At 30.0% G+C, this 14,817-nt stretch overlaps 1 protein-coding gene across 3 annotated transcripts in view; it reads left to right on the forward strand.

Moving 5' to 3' along the window:
• LOC106460782 (gamma-tubulin complex component 6-like) overlaps positions 1 to 14,817 on the forward strand; it is a 48,924-nt gene that overhangs the window by 17,989 nt on the left and 16,118 nt on the right. For all 3 annotated transcript variants that reach the window (XM_022387564.1, XM_013920519.2, XM_013920520.2), the window contains exons 10-19: positions 1,664 to 1,812; positions 2,232 to 2,439; positions 3,090 to 3,249; positions 4,505 to 4,649; positions 4,877 to 4,952; positions 5,674 to 5,783; positions 6,964 to 7,055; positions 8,172 to 8,311; positions 9,555 to 9,789; positions 11,417 to 11,597. In XM_022387564.1, the coding sequence (XP_022243272.1) occupies positions 1,664 to 1,812; positions 2,232 to 2,439; positions 3,090 to 3,249; positions 4,505 to 4,649; positions 4,877 to 4,952; positions 5,674 to 5,783; positions 6,964 to 7,055; positions 8,172 to 8,311; positions 9,555 to 9,789; positions 11,417 to 11,597 (1,496 nt within the window). The remainder of the gene's footprint in view (positions 1 to 1,663; positions 1,813 to 2,231; positions 2,440 to 3,089; positions 3,250 to 4,504; positions 4,650 to 4,876; positions 4,953 to 5,673; positions 5,784 to 6,963; positions 7,056 to 8,171; positions 8,312 to 9,554; positions 9,790 to 11,416; positions 11,598 to 14,817) is intronic.

Raw genomic sequence — 14,817 nt, forward strand, 5'->3', positions numbered from 1 at the left:
CAAGAAATTTAGTAGTTTTTTATGGACTCTTGTCCTTATGAAGTTTTTGCCATCAGAAAACAAACTACTATAAGCGTACTTTCTGTGTAATGATATTGATGCTGTACAGTATAATTATTTTTTATTTAAAGTATTCAACTTAGAACACAAAATATTATCACTAACATATAACGTAATTTCCTATAACTTCTATAATTTAACTGGCTTTCTAACCAAGCTATAAAATGTCAGAGAGAATTATTGATATTTTTTAAAGACAGGATGTGATAGGAGGGGTGCGACATGTGGGTTTGACTTTCTTGTTTATATTTCAGCAGAGTAAGAAGCTAAGAGGTTATAAATTTACATTATGGTTTAGCAATACCTATACTATAAATATGTAATTTGTGCTAAACTCAGAAGATCACATAAAGGTACAAAGAAACTGTAAAATAGGCAGTTTGGAATGAGAAAGTGTCAGGTGGCACAAATAAGTGAAGATTGATAATTTATTTATTTCCTTTCGAAACCAAGAAATTAAAACTTATAACATTAAAATCTAAATTATAAATTATGTTTTGATGCCAGGTATATTGATATATTTTGATAATAAAGTTTGATTAAATTTTGAATGTAACTAGAAAAGATTATGACATGTACATTTTGACCTCTTGCCTTGCATGTAGGGTTAATATCTGTTGTTACTCAGTTATGTAAGTTGGTGTGCTTATCAAGAGAAAAAAAGCAGTGAGTTCAAACTAGTCATTCTAAGTCTGTTGTAAGTCATATAAGCTGTGTTGAATCTAAGTCTGTTATGAGTTCAAATTAATTGTATTGAAGCTAAGTCTGTTCATCAGTTCAAGCTAGTTTAGAAGCAAAGTGTTTGATGACTTCAGACTATTCATGCTGAAGCTAAATCTGTTGTGTTTTCAAAATAGTCATGGTACAATTAAGTCTGTTGTGTGCAGACTAGTTGTGTTGAAGTTAAGTGTGTTATGTTCAAGTTATTTGAGGTGAAATTAATCAAGCTAGTTAGGTTGAAGTCTGTTGTGAGTTCAAACTAGTTGTGTTGAAGGCAAGTTTGTTGTGGGTTCAAACTAGTGTTGAAGCTAAGTCTGTTGTGAGATCAAACTGGTTGTATTGAAGTTGAGTCTGTTTTAAATTAAGACTAGTTGTGTTGAAATAAAAAGCTAAATTCCTACAATGCTCAGTTAGTGAAATGTAAAACTTAGCTTGTTTCAGTGTGAACTTGGTATTAATTTGGGTGTTTGGTAATTCAGTGTAATTTCTGAATTTCACTCCAGAACACACTCATTAATCTTTCTCTTACCCTTCAATTCTTTCAGTGATCCTTTCAAATTTGAAACTAAATAAATATGATGAAATATATTCCATTTCGAGATTATTTGAATGCAGATCTGATTGTTTCAGTGAGTTTTGCATATGTGCTTTTTTTTCTGTTTCAATAAAACCCTTCATTAATATACTTAACTGATAATTAAAAAAAGTTTCTTGCCTGTTTTGATAACACCTGAATAGCAACCATATGAGTTTTTTAAGTCCTAATACTACTTGATTTTTTTATTTACATACTTATTAAATGTTGATAGTTACTTTTTATGTAATATGTACCTTTCATGCGTATAATATTTTACAGTTTTAAAATGATCTAAACACATTACAGGTGATAGAAACCCCCTCTGAAGATGAAGGATTTATTGAACTTGAGACTCCTGTTAGCAGTTTATCATCAAGTGCAGGAGTAGAGGATATTTGGCAAGCTGCACTTAAAAGCTCTCCATCCTCAGTCATTACCTGGGAAACTATAGGATGGTATATATATATATACAGTGGCTTTAACTACTTTTAAACAATAAGCAAAAAATTCGTTTTATCGATGTGTAATCCTGGTTCCTTGTCTCCCATTATCTTTTATTCACAACTAGTGTAAAGTCCATTATCTGAAACACACTAAAAAATTTATAAATAGAACTTTAAACAGGCATTTTCAAAGCAAAATATTCTGCTTGTAAAAATTATGATAAAAAGTAAAAATGTATTTAAAAGTTTTTGTAAGGTTTTTCATTTTTCCGCTCTAACATTAGTTACGTATATCTTTTACAAATTTAGGCCCTTAGTAAAAAGAAAGTATTTATTTTTAGTTTGGTCACCACCAGTACTTCCTTTTACAGTTTGAAAATTCTCTGACTTTTGGTATTTGTGTTAACAATTAATGATTGTATATGTTCCAGCTATTCCTCAGTGATGGAGAAGCCTTTCCTTACAGAAGCTGGTGGCAAAGCTATTGACATGCTTTACCAGACACTCATGCGAGAATTATGTCTTTTAAATCCATCACTTAAACCACCTCCTCCAATACTTATATCACAGCAAAAACTGATAAAAGACATATTTTATCTCTTAATTGGAATACCATCAAAGACATTTCAGCTTTCTAAGGTAAGCAGACACTGAAAGTTGTTTTGAAATAAGTGTTCATGGTTTTTTATTGAATTAACTATTCAACTATAAGAAATAAATATTTACTAGTGATGAGTGTCTGAAAAGAATAATAATAAGAATTTAATATGAAGATTTTTCAATAAGTATCAAAGTCATCAACTATATATGTATTGTAAATAAGCTACTGTGTTGCACCTACTTAACACCTTGCTTTACACAAACACACCTACATGTAAAAAAGAAATACCTTCACAAATAGATTTAATTTTCTATAAGAGTATACAAAAGTTAGAATATTATGCTCTCGTTATTTTTACTGTGCTCAGTTAAATTGTTACCAAGTCTTTTTCTCTTGACCCTATTAGTTTCAGTTTCATTGGCTATTACTTTCTAAAAAACAAGCAAACAAAAATGGCTTGTGATAACTACTTTGAGTATGTAGGTAAATGTAATTTTTCCAGTTGGTTCAATTCAGTATTCGTATATGTGCTTATGTAACATTACAAGAAACTGTAGTGAATATGAGAGGGTTAACTGAAATTGTCTTATTTTAGGAACATGAAATTTTGTGGAATATTGTCTTGACTATATAAAAAGTGAAAATGGTAATTAAAAGTTCCAAATGCTTTTTTTGCCCAATCCTTTAGAGTACAGTATCCTTCGCGTTACAAGAAGGTTTGTATGTAGAAGGGCTGACTCCGGATAGTCTAGGTAGAATGTTGGCAAGCTTTCTTAATAGTGGAGCAAACTACCTTCGTTTAGAAAGATTTGCCACAGAATCGGCCTTAAACTTACGACATCCAGGAGGTAGGTATAAAAAAAAATCACCAAGTATAGTCACATGTTGCTTGAGATCTAATTTATATCATTTTTTTTGTAAATTTAAAATAGTTACAAATAATCAATAATTCTGTTTATAAAAGTGTAACTTCAACTTGTTATTACAGTGGATCTAAAGATTTTATCTAAGACAGCCTCATATTTTTTTACGGTATTCAAAACCGAATGGTCCAATATGCATGTCCAGGAAAACAAAAATAATGACTATGTGTTAGAGTAATTTATTTACTCTGCTGATATCCTCAGGTTCACTGATTTCCTACAGTTAAGAGTAGCCTTGCAAATAACTAGAAGTTCGAACAAGAAGAGGTTTATAGAGTTAAAACTGAAAACTAAACTCAACTGAGTTGCAAAAAACAATGTGAATACAATAAATTAAATCTGTATTTATGATAAAAACAACAAGTCAAAAATATGCAAATGCTGAAAACACTGGACAGCATTCTGAGGGTTTCTGGATATAATCTTGAAACGTTTAATCTCCACGTGATCTAAACTTAAACACAGCAATGTTGCTAGAGAACTGAAATTACCAAAATTATCCAAGAGAAGCATAAAAAAAAGTGGGACACTTGCCTTGAATGAGTGTAACTAGCACATAAAATAACGTCAGTACTACACGAGGCACATTTTCTTTTTGAGAGTCTCCAAGTGCTATAGAAGTGTGTATGTCTAAAAAATATGGGCAAGCTAATTTGTTTACTTTTGTAAGCTAGAAGAGAAAGAAAAATGTGATATATCCCCTAGTTCCACACTATTTAAATATTGGTACTTCAAGGAGCATCCCAATTTTTAAGTTAAAAACTTTATTGCATGATTGAAATGAGGTAAAAGAAAAGATGTAAACATTTATTTAAAGACACTTTTTTTTTAAAACTTCTATACACATTTTAACTGTTAAATAGAGTTGTATTTGCTGTTGAATGAGTTATACTTTAGTGATTCAAGATCTGTTGTTTTTAAAGAGTATTATTAAGAATTTTCAAGTTTTTACTTTAAAATCATAGATATTTAATTTCTGTTTCTGCATTCTATTAACTTATAATTGAGCCTTTTTGAAGAACATTATTTTTATAAAGTGGTGTAGTATTACAGAGTTTTTATTAAGTTTTGTTAAGATTATGTTGGTACTCAGCAGTTTGAAGGAATACTGTATATCTTTAAAATAATTATTGGTATGATATCTTGGAGTTTTGAAGGAATGCTTTTGCTTTTGTTTAAGGATTGATACTTCAGGCTTTTAAAGGAGGGCTTCGGCAATACTTGCAGTGTTATAGAGCCTCGGTGTTAGCTGTTTGTGAAGAACAAGACAAGATGTTATTACTTCAGTTAAATCATGTCACTAAAGGTTTACAACAACAGCTGAGGTGAGACTCTTACGTTTGCATATTGTTAGGTTTTGTTAATTCAGTACCATTTCTCTGTCACATGGTAAAAATAATTTTAAGAGCTCCTCTTAAAATCATTGTTTTATATATGCAATTTGATAAAATCTTTTAACTTTATGATTGTGTATCTTGTTTTTTATTGTATATTAGTTCTAAATTATAGAAGTAACTTGCAATGTAAACATTTTTCTGATTTTTTTCCATAGTTTTTTAGCTTCCTTGTGTAATTGTAATTCAGATAGAAGAGGAGAGCCATCTGGTGGGGAGATGCAATTCCCAGTTGTAAGTAGATTTGAAATTCAGCAAATTTGAGGTAATAAGTTAAGCATGTCATATGTAGAATTACATTAATAGAAAGTAATAAAAAAATAGATTAGTTCTTTTAACTGTTTTATTTGTATTATGACATACATCAATTGTTTCAAGGTTTGGTTCATTCTAGCATATGTGTTGTGTTGTTTTCATTTTAATGATTAGTCCTAGGTTCAGTTAAGATTTTGTGGGAAAATGCCATAGGTATCTACTGGTTTCCAGAAGTTGTGACTGCCCTCTGTATATTTCATTATGAATTATTTCTTAGATATATGAACTTAGATTGCAGAAATAATTTTAATTTTAGAATTTTGGTGAAACTCAAATGTGTAAACATTCATCGTAACTTATGAAAGTGTTTTTTGTGTTAAAGTTTGAAATACTTAGGGTACATAGTTTATAAAGAGTTGGCAAATGAGATATTCAGTGTTTAGAAGTAATAAAGGCAGGTAAAAAGTCCTTGCCCTAAAGGAAATTTTTCTCCTATTTGAACAGGTTAGGGCATTAATTCAAAAGTATTTATGTATCATTTCTGTAAAAGCTTCTGCTTTATAAGTATACAACCAAACAGATGAAAATTGGACCATTTAGATAAAAATAGTTCTTTTTTATGAAGTTTTATTATTGTAAAACTGTTGAGATCACTAAGTGGTTAATTAAAATATGGAAAATTTATATATTTCTTTTTCAGGGTGTTGATTTAATATCTCACCTATATGAAGAAACCATAATGAACTGGGGGCAAGAGTGCTTTTTAATTCTTGTATTTCTCTTGAAATGTGCTTGTGAGCCTTATCTGAGGTGAGATTTGTGTATATAGTATGTGAAAATATTTGGTATTTATAATAATGCAAAAAAAAAGGATTGTAGTGTTACTTATGACTAAGGATGCACGGGTAGTAAAATTTGGCTGGATACTGGGTCCAGGTATCAACCAGGACTGGGTTCTCTCCCCCCCCCAAAAAAAACAAACAACATACACAAAAAACTAGAAACAAAAAAAAAATTGACATTTATTACATTTAACCAAATAATCACCAACAGAACATTACAGTTTTACTTTCAATTTTCAAAATTAACTAACAAAATGTGCACCATATTTTACAGAATGTCTGTATTTTTGGAATTTGTTTAAATTGTACTTGAGGAACGGTAGCATTTCGGCATTTTCGGATAAAAGGCTTGACTTTTCGTGTGTGATAATGTTGCCAATGGCACTAAAAGCCCATTCACCATCTACATTGGTTGGAGGTCCGGAGAGATAACACCTTGCTGTCCTGGCCAGTGTGGGAAATCGAGCTTCATTTGATTTCCAAAAGTGAGGCCAGTGAAAATAAATGCAAAAACAGTCACGTTGATACATTTTAGAATCATTATTCCGATTAATTCCTAGCCTTAACTTCTCAAACCCTAACCCCTATTGTTCTCAAAACCCCTACCTTCCCCAGAAATCCACTTCTCAAGCCATGGCTGTTATTAACTTGTATTGTTCTCTGAATCCCCAACTTTCAGTGGCGGTCAGTCTTTGTTTTTTTAGATGCCATTTTCAATTACCCTGATTTGGCTGTTTTTAACTTTGACACTTGGCCAGAGATGAGTATTACTGAGTAGTCCAATAACCAGCCGGGGCCGATTATCTGGACAGGTACTCATGCATCCCTACTTATGACCATTATATTCACATATTTGCATTTCATTCTTATGTGTTTTTAGATACCAATATTTAATACTGGAATTTCCAATATTATATTGTAAAGAAGAAAAACAAATTTTCTAAATGATTTTACAACCCTGTTTTAAAAGTATGATAATAAATTGATAGTAACTGTATAGTTATGTTTGCACTGTAGTGGCTCAATGGTAAATCTGAAGGTTATAATGGCAAAAACTGGATTTCTATACCTGTAATAGGCATAACACAGACAACCCATTATGTAGCTTTGTACTTAATAACAAACAAAATAAAATAACTATATTCTAGGTTTCTAGAAGAGTGGATATTTGAAGGAAATTGTAATGATCCATATGGAGAATTTCACATCCAAGTAGATGACCAGTTTCTTATGGCCAGAGGCAAGTATTTCATTTGTTTGCGTGAGATTTGATAAAGTTCAAATTCTACCTAGTTTTAGAAGAATATTGTAGGATTATTTTTATGTTTTGAAAACTTGGTAGTGAACAACAAATATTTAACTATTTTCATGTGTAATTTGTTTTTATATATTTGCAGCTGTTTTAAACATACTTAGAATAAATGCTAGTTTAAAAATGTTTAAAAATCTATTAACTAATATGTAAATATTTTACTATTAAAATCATTGAACGATGTTCTGAGAGTATTACTTAAGTACTTTTGCTTCCATTTTTTTAGTAGGCTTAATAAAATCTGTGTCTTTAAATATTCTGGAAATGTTACCTGGACACTACCTCCCATTTTTTTATTTTCTAATGGGTTTAGTAAAATATGTCTTTAAGTGTTAATAAAATATGCATCTCTGAATGATGCTGACAATAGCTGGTGTCTACTAGTTTAAACTAACATTCTCCCTAAAGTTCTAGGTTACAGAAACTTGGGAGGGAGGGAGAGACAGGGGAGTACAAATCTGTAAGAAATTTTGTTGAACTGTTCAGTGAATGGGCATTTTTTCAGGCCATGTGGACAACATAAAGCCTGAATTATTATTTGTTATTCTTTATTTACAAGTATTAACTGTCAAAACGTTTAACTGTATAGCAAAACTATTTGCAGAGACTACCATTGTGTGTATACTTGTAGATTGGTCAGGGTAAAACAATATGTTCTAGTTATTAATGACATTACCTGTGTATCTACAAAGAAATCCTTTTGTAATTTAGTATCGAAATTTCAGTGATTCATAAATATACCATTAAGATAATTATAACATCAGCAACAGAAACTCCTAAGTATACAATATTTGAAAGGTATGGGCCAGTCACTTGCTAAACAACATCTTTACTAGCTTATCTAATCATTATGATAGAACTACTTATGTGTAAAATAGTTTTATGGAATGTTACACATTACAGCATTAAACCATAATATTTTAACATAGGTATTTATTTTAAAAATATATGGATATTTTTTCTCATTTTAATTGTGAAATTTTGGCTTTGCTTATTTAAGTTTGATTCAGAGAATATGCTTACTGGAATAATTTTGTTAAACAGATTATACGTATTGGAGTAACGGCCACAGCTTATTTTATAGCAGTGAAGAAAACAACTTTCCTGTGTTTTTACATAGTGTGGCAAAAGATATTTTCTTGTGTGGAAAATCACTCAATCTTCTCAAGCATTGCTGCCCTGAAGTAAGAAAATTTATGTTATTCATGTAGTTGGGTGATCATAAAACATTTTTCTGTAACTTTAAGATAAAACTACTATGAAAAGATAATGCCTCTATGTGTATGTAACATTCTCTAGCTTTTTTATTGCAGGAAAAAAATGAAGCTCTTGTGATTTTCATTTACTTTAGGTTTTTTGAAGAAATATGTGAAACTTGATTGAATAATTGTAGATTTGCTATATTTTAAATATTTAAGAGTAAAAAATTAGTAACATTATAATAATTGCATTGTAAACTTACCTAAACCAGAAAAACATTCAAAAGTATTTTTAACACACAAAGTATTTAAAATATTATTCCATCTATCTCGTAGATGGCATTTTGAATAATACACACAAAATTAAACTCTTAATTGTCTATAATATTAAACACCATAACATACCACCAGAGTCTTTCTAAAATTGTCTATACTATTAAATACCATAACATACCACCAGAGTCTCTCCAAAATTGTCTATAATATTAAACACCATAACATACCACCAGAGTCTCTCCAAAATTGTCTATAATATTAAACACCATAACATACCACCAGAGTCTCTCCAAAATTGTCTATAATATTAAACACCATAACATACCACCAGAGTCTCTCCAAAAAAGGAAAGTAAAGGTAACTAGAGAACTTGTGTATTGTACTTTGTTTTTATGATGTAAACGTTTTTGTTGTTATTTAGAATACTAGTTTGAATAATGTTGATGACTATTTTGTACAGCAGAATTTCAGTTTAGTAACAGATTAATAGAATGTAACAGGAAACCTACTGTAACATTGTCACTTTCATTCATTAAGAATTCACATTGAAGTAATTTTTCTAAAGATGTAATGAAAGTATGGGCTGAGTGTAATCTACATTGTTAGGGCTAATTAATTTTATAACATATAAATCATTTGTATTGTAGGATTTGCCATTATGAGATGGTGAACCTTATGTATTTAGGACTTGATTACATTTGCAGACTGTAACAAGGAGAATGGTAGAGGTAATTGTGAATTATAGGTATGGATCATACCTCCAAATGAATTTTGTTATAAATAACTGAATGAGACTTTTTACTTGTTTACTTGAGTCTGTTATGATTTTGCTTAAAATGTACAGCTTTAGTTTTCAAATAATCAGTTATTAAATTCTGTATGTGGAATTAATTTTAAATATTTTCTCTTTTATGGACGTTGAAATTACCGTAATTTTTTTCCTTTCTTTAAGCATTTCTTATGGCAAAGCAGAAAGAAAAATTTACAATTACTTCTGACATTTAGTGAAGAGAAAGTTTCTCAGATAAGAAAAGAAAGTCAGGACTATCGTTCTGATATGCTTGAGCAAGCCAAACAGAAGCAGTGTTCTCTTACGCAATTAACCAAGACTGAAGAGGAGAAAAAGGAGGTTACTTCAACACGGCGGGGTGGTCAAGAGAGAGCAGCCTTCATTGCAGAAATCCAGAGTAGGTTAATTGACCATCTTGCTTGTAATTTGAGTGAACAACTCTTATCTGATCATTGTGGTTTCAGTCACAAGCTTATTTTATGTTTAGTAAAAAAAAAAATGTTGAAGCTGTTTTGTTTTTGTTTGTTTTAATTCTTGTAAAATTTCTGAAATGCAAAGATATGCTTAACTGTGCCTTGTCTTAGTTTTACTCTAAAGCTGTTTTATGTTTATCAATACAGTTAATCTCTTTCTGTATAGGATAACTTTAAAGTTTAATTACAATATACTAAAGAAAATAGAAAAGTCATTACCGTTTAATCAAGATTGTAATCAAGCTTAATGTTTCACAAACTCCCTTTTTTATTTAAAAGGTATACCAACAGAAGTTTTGAAACTTTTCCTTTTCACATATTCAACTCCAATGGACTAATTCAGGATGACTGCTTAATTTTTTTAATAATACACTAGTATAAAAGCTTTCAAAAGATGGGAAACCATTGTGTAATGATTAACGAAAATTATAGAATTTAACCAAAACGAATTTGTCTGTACCTCCAAAATGCACCTACTCTTCACTTATTTCATCATTCTTGAAGTAATTCTTGAATTACCACCTTTTTAGTAAAAACTATGCAGAAAAATGATATGTTATTGTGAACAAATGTACATGTGCACTCTGGAAGAGACTTAAATAGCACCTTTGAGCCTTTTTTACGGTATTCTATGTCAGGAAGTAGAAAACATAATGCAGACATTCTTACAAAATTTTCAATACTTTGGACTTTACAAAGGATAAAAGATATTTGGTAGCAATAAGCATTTATTTTTCTTTGTTTTAATGCCAATTAGGTAATATATGTGTTCAAATACCAAAAATATTATTTATTAATTAACATTTATTCACAACTTAAACTTTTTAAACACTGACTCTATAACGTTAGTAATAGCAGGCCTGTTTGCAGTCTAATTTGATACATAAATGTAATGTAAGGCTTAGCTGAAACACTACTTGGTAAATTTTATTTTGCTTTTTTGCTACAACTCAATGTCATAAAACTTCTGAATTAAACTATTTTGCAGTTTAATCATCGAAGTTATAAAAAAAAAAATAGAGAATACAAAAACAAATCTTTCTAACAAATAAACGTGAATATTGAGCATTCAACATAAAAACCATAGTTGGCCTAAGAACAATCAGGTGATAGTTTTGTTGGCAAGCAATGATGTTAATTGTTGAGCATTATCAAAAAAGGAATGTGAAAGCATTCTTTACAGAGTGACAAAGGGAATAAGCCTTTTATAGGTAGTGATATTTTTTAAAACCTTGTGAAAGTTGTGTGATTAAGTTACAAGTTTTTAGTAAAATTATTTTTTTATACTTAAGGTCTTTAACTAAGTAATGTAGCTAAGAGGTAATATTATGTAAACTAAGTTAATGACTGGAAAACAGTTTAGCATTTATAAATATAACATTACTTTTATATAATTTTTTCACAGAATATTTTGTGGTAGTTATTGTGTAGAAAACAAAGATACTATATTATAAAAGAGTTTAAATAGAAAGTTTTAAATATATATTTTTTAGCATATTCTCGTATACATCATGTAAATTAGAGTTGTACTGAGTGTCATATTTTTTGTAGAAAAAATAATTGACAGAAAGAATGTAGAAGCTCAGAAAAAGAGACAACTATTTAATGACTTAAAAAATCAAATTGAAGAAAAGGTTGCTCGAAGAGAACGACAAAAAGAAGATGATGCAGCATATCAAAGAAAAATTGAAGAGGAAGCAATGCAGATAGCTGAAATGGAAGATCAGTTAAAGTATATATTTTTACCTAATGTCAGAAATATGTAATAGGTATCTTTTTTGATAGTGGAAATTATAAGTATTGGTATTATTAGATCAGATGCCCCCAAAATGTTTCTGTATTTGTATCATAAACCAGTCAACTTCTTTGCATTATTTTACGTCGTAATTGCCATAGATTTAACTAGGCCCTAAATTAGCCTTCACTTAAGGAAGATAGATTGCCAATCTTATCAAAATAGAAGTAGCTGGACCATGTAAATTGATTGTGGATCTTTTTATAGACTGTTGAAAATGTATTAGAAAAATACGATTGTTGCTTATCTTAATGAGCTTGATTTACTTTTCGTTTCACATCCTACCATTACAAATACACTTGAATTAGGATTACAGACACAGAAAAGCTGTTTGTTGCCTTAGAAAACACCACTTACAGCCTTTTGCGAGTTCAATTGCTTTTAGAACATGCTTACATAAATCTCTTTAGACATATAACACCAGATGTTTTAAGCATTAGACATTTCTTTGATTATGCTGTGTGTTGAGAGATGAAATTCAGTGTTTGATTTTTCCAATGGAAAATTTGTTAGAAGGAATAACAACAAATGACTGAACATTTTTGGTGAGTCGATTGTTATTTTTTTTTGTTATTATAAAAGTGAATTTATAATTTCTCTTTTCAAACAGTATTTAACTCTTATGTGCTCAGAAATATAAGCTTAGCAAAACTAAATGTTAGAATGCAATCTTAAAGTTAAACAGCATAAAACAACTAGAAAGTTAACATGTTAAACAGATAGATAAATAAAAGAAGCTTATTGGATTGATAGTCTAAACACTGTTCAACCTTTCGGAATTAATCTAGAACCTGGAATCAGTGATCTCTCTTTATTCTTTGCTTATTTTTTTCATGTAATGTGAACGTTGAATTTTCTAAAACTTATTATTTGTTTAAGATAATTTTCCATACCTGTTTTTATGAATTGATTAGCATAACATATCATTTTCAATCAGTCTCCAGGTGTCACCTTTATTTTACTTAAACACTTAAGTAAAATTTTTAAATATACATATATTTATCCATTTCTAAAGTAAAATATCCCTAACACCTTTTCACATACACTCTTGCCATCGGCTACACTGTACTGGAAAAGAGGAGGAGGAAGAGGAAGAGGAAGTAAAGTGAGTCGGTGTAGACTTCGTTACTTTCTATAGTTCCAACTTTTATAACATCGTGAACATTGTAATGTATTTGCTATCAAATGGTGTAAATATATTAAGCAAGATTATCTTAGAAATAACTAAAACGTAAAATAAATAAATGAACAAAAGTAATATTTATTTATTTTTTACACTCAGAAAATTAAAGTAATCAGAAGCAATACGATATTCAAACATGAAACTATATTGGATGTAATATGATAGAAATGAATAAAAACCCTACAACCTGAGCGCTTTTGAAAGGTTCACCTTTCTTCTTCAGGGGCAAACTGGGGATGGTGGTGGAATCGATTTAGTTATTTATATAAAGGGAGTTTAGTGACGTCATGAAGGTTATCCGGTTTTCCAGGGAATGCTATTTCTCTATGTACTGTTGTAAGCATCTTCACTGTAACAAAATAAATATTTATTATAAACTTATCAGTTCACATTATTATGTTATTAGAAAATAATGGTATTTCTATTTACAAAACTAAAATAATAAATAATTCAAAATTACATTATTCAAAGATGTTCTTGGTATTGACTTCGTAACACTATTATTATTCTTCAACCTAATTAACATCTAGAAAGAAATATAATAATTTACTAATCATTAGAAAAATAATGTTTTGGTAACATTTTCATCCAACATCTAGGTGATAACATAGTGTTTAAGTGTCAGTTTCTTGTACGTATGGGCCAGATTCTTTAAAGTAGGTCCCTGTGACTTGTTGGCGATACATTTCAACAATAAACAAACAGCACACAGACTACTTGTTTTAAAATAATATATATTAAAACAAGCGAAACGTATATACGATTTCGTCTTGACAATTGTGTTCTAAAGTAACTGAACCAGCCTGCGTGGACTTCGATGGATTATTCTTCTTTGTTCTATTATTATAATACCATCGGTGATAATTTCACTTAAGTTATAATATTGTATCCAGAGCTATAAATAATTGTTCCTTTTCGTAAAAATTCACACAGGTTGGTTCAATTGCTTCAGAATACAATTGACAAGACACTTTATTCTTCTCTACTTTGTTATTACAATACAACCTGTGTTAATTTCACTTTAAAATTCACCACTATACGTTATTTGTGGCTAAACTCACAACCACATAGGTTAGGTCTCTCTATCTTACCACAACTAACTCGATCTACATTTTGTACGCGAATGTATAGCCTCACCGAGGCCTAGAACGTTCTATACACTACGAGATATTATGATGCAATAATACTCAATCAACACAACGAAAGAGAAAAGGTTCTGATAACATGACGCAATAATATAACAAGCGCCAATTCACAACAGTTGAACAACACAACGTACGATTGGTACACAGTTATGTAAATAAAACTGTGCTAAACTAGCGCTTTTAAAAATAACTAAATTTAACAATCCTACTATACTTAAACCATCTGAATCATAACACTCACATTAATTTAAACAGTTGTGTATACCTAACATTAAGTAATATTTTCGTCCAACATCTGGGTGACAACATAGTGTTTAAGGAACAGAGTATCCTAAAATATAGGTGATAAAATGGTGTTTAAGTAACATCGTAGCCTAACATCAAGGTGGCTATATATATCATCGCCTATCATCTAGGTGACTATATCTTCTTCCTAACGTCGTTGTCTAATATTTATATGATTGCACATTTTTTAGTAGCATCGTATCCTAACATCTAGGTGATTAGAGATTGTCTTAGTAACACTTTCTTCTAGCATCTAAATCATTGTTCATTGTTTTAGTAGTAGTGTATACCACGTTACTTAATTAAGCAGTGTGTCTACAATAGCATCATCTAATGTGACTTAATATCAACAATACGAAAACTTAAAACATTATTACTGTATCATATAGTTTACAATGCCCTGTTTAACACATTGTCTAGCACTTGTGGATATCATCGTATTATATCAGTAAACCGGTGAAAAACATTATTACTGTATCATATAGTTTACAACGGTGAAAAACATAAATACTGTATCATATAGTTTACAACGGTGAAAAACATA

This window comes from Limulus polyphemus, unplaced genomic scaffold (assembly GCF_000517525.1).
Source record: "Limulus polyphemus unplaced genomic scaffold, Limulus_polyphemus-2.1.2 Scaffold835, whole genome shotgun sequence".
Lineage (NCBI taxonomy): Eukaryota > Metazoa > Arthropoda > Merostomata > Xiphosura > Limulidae > Limulus > Limulus polyphemus.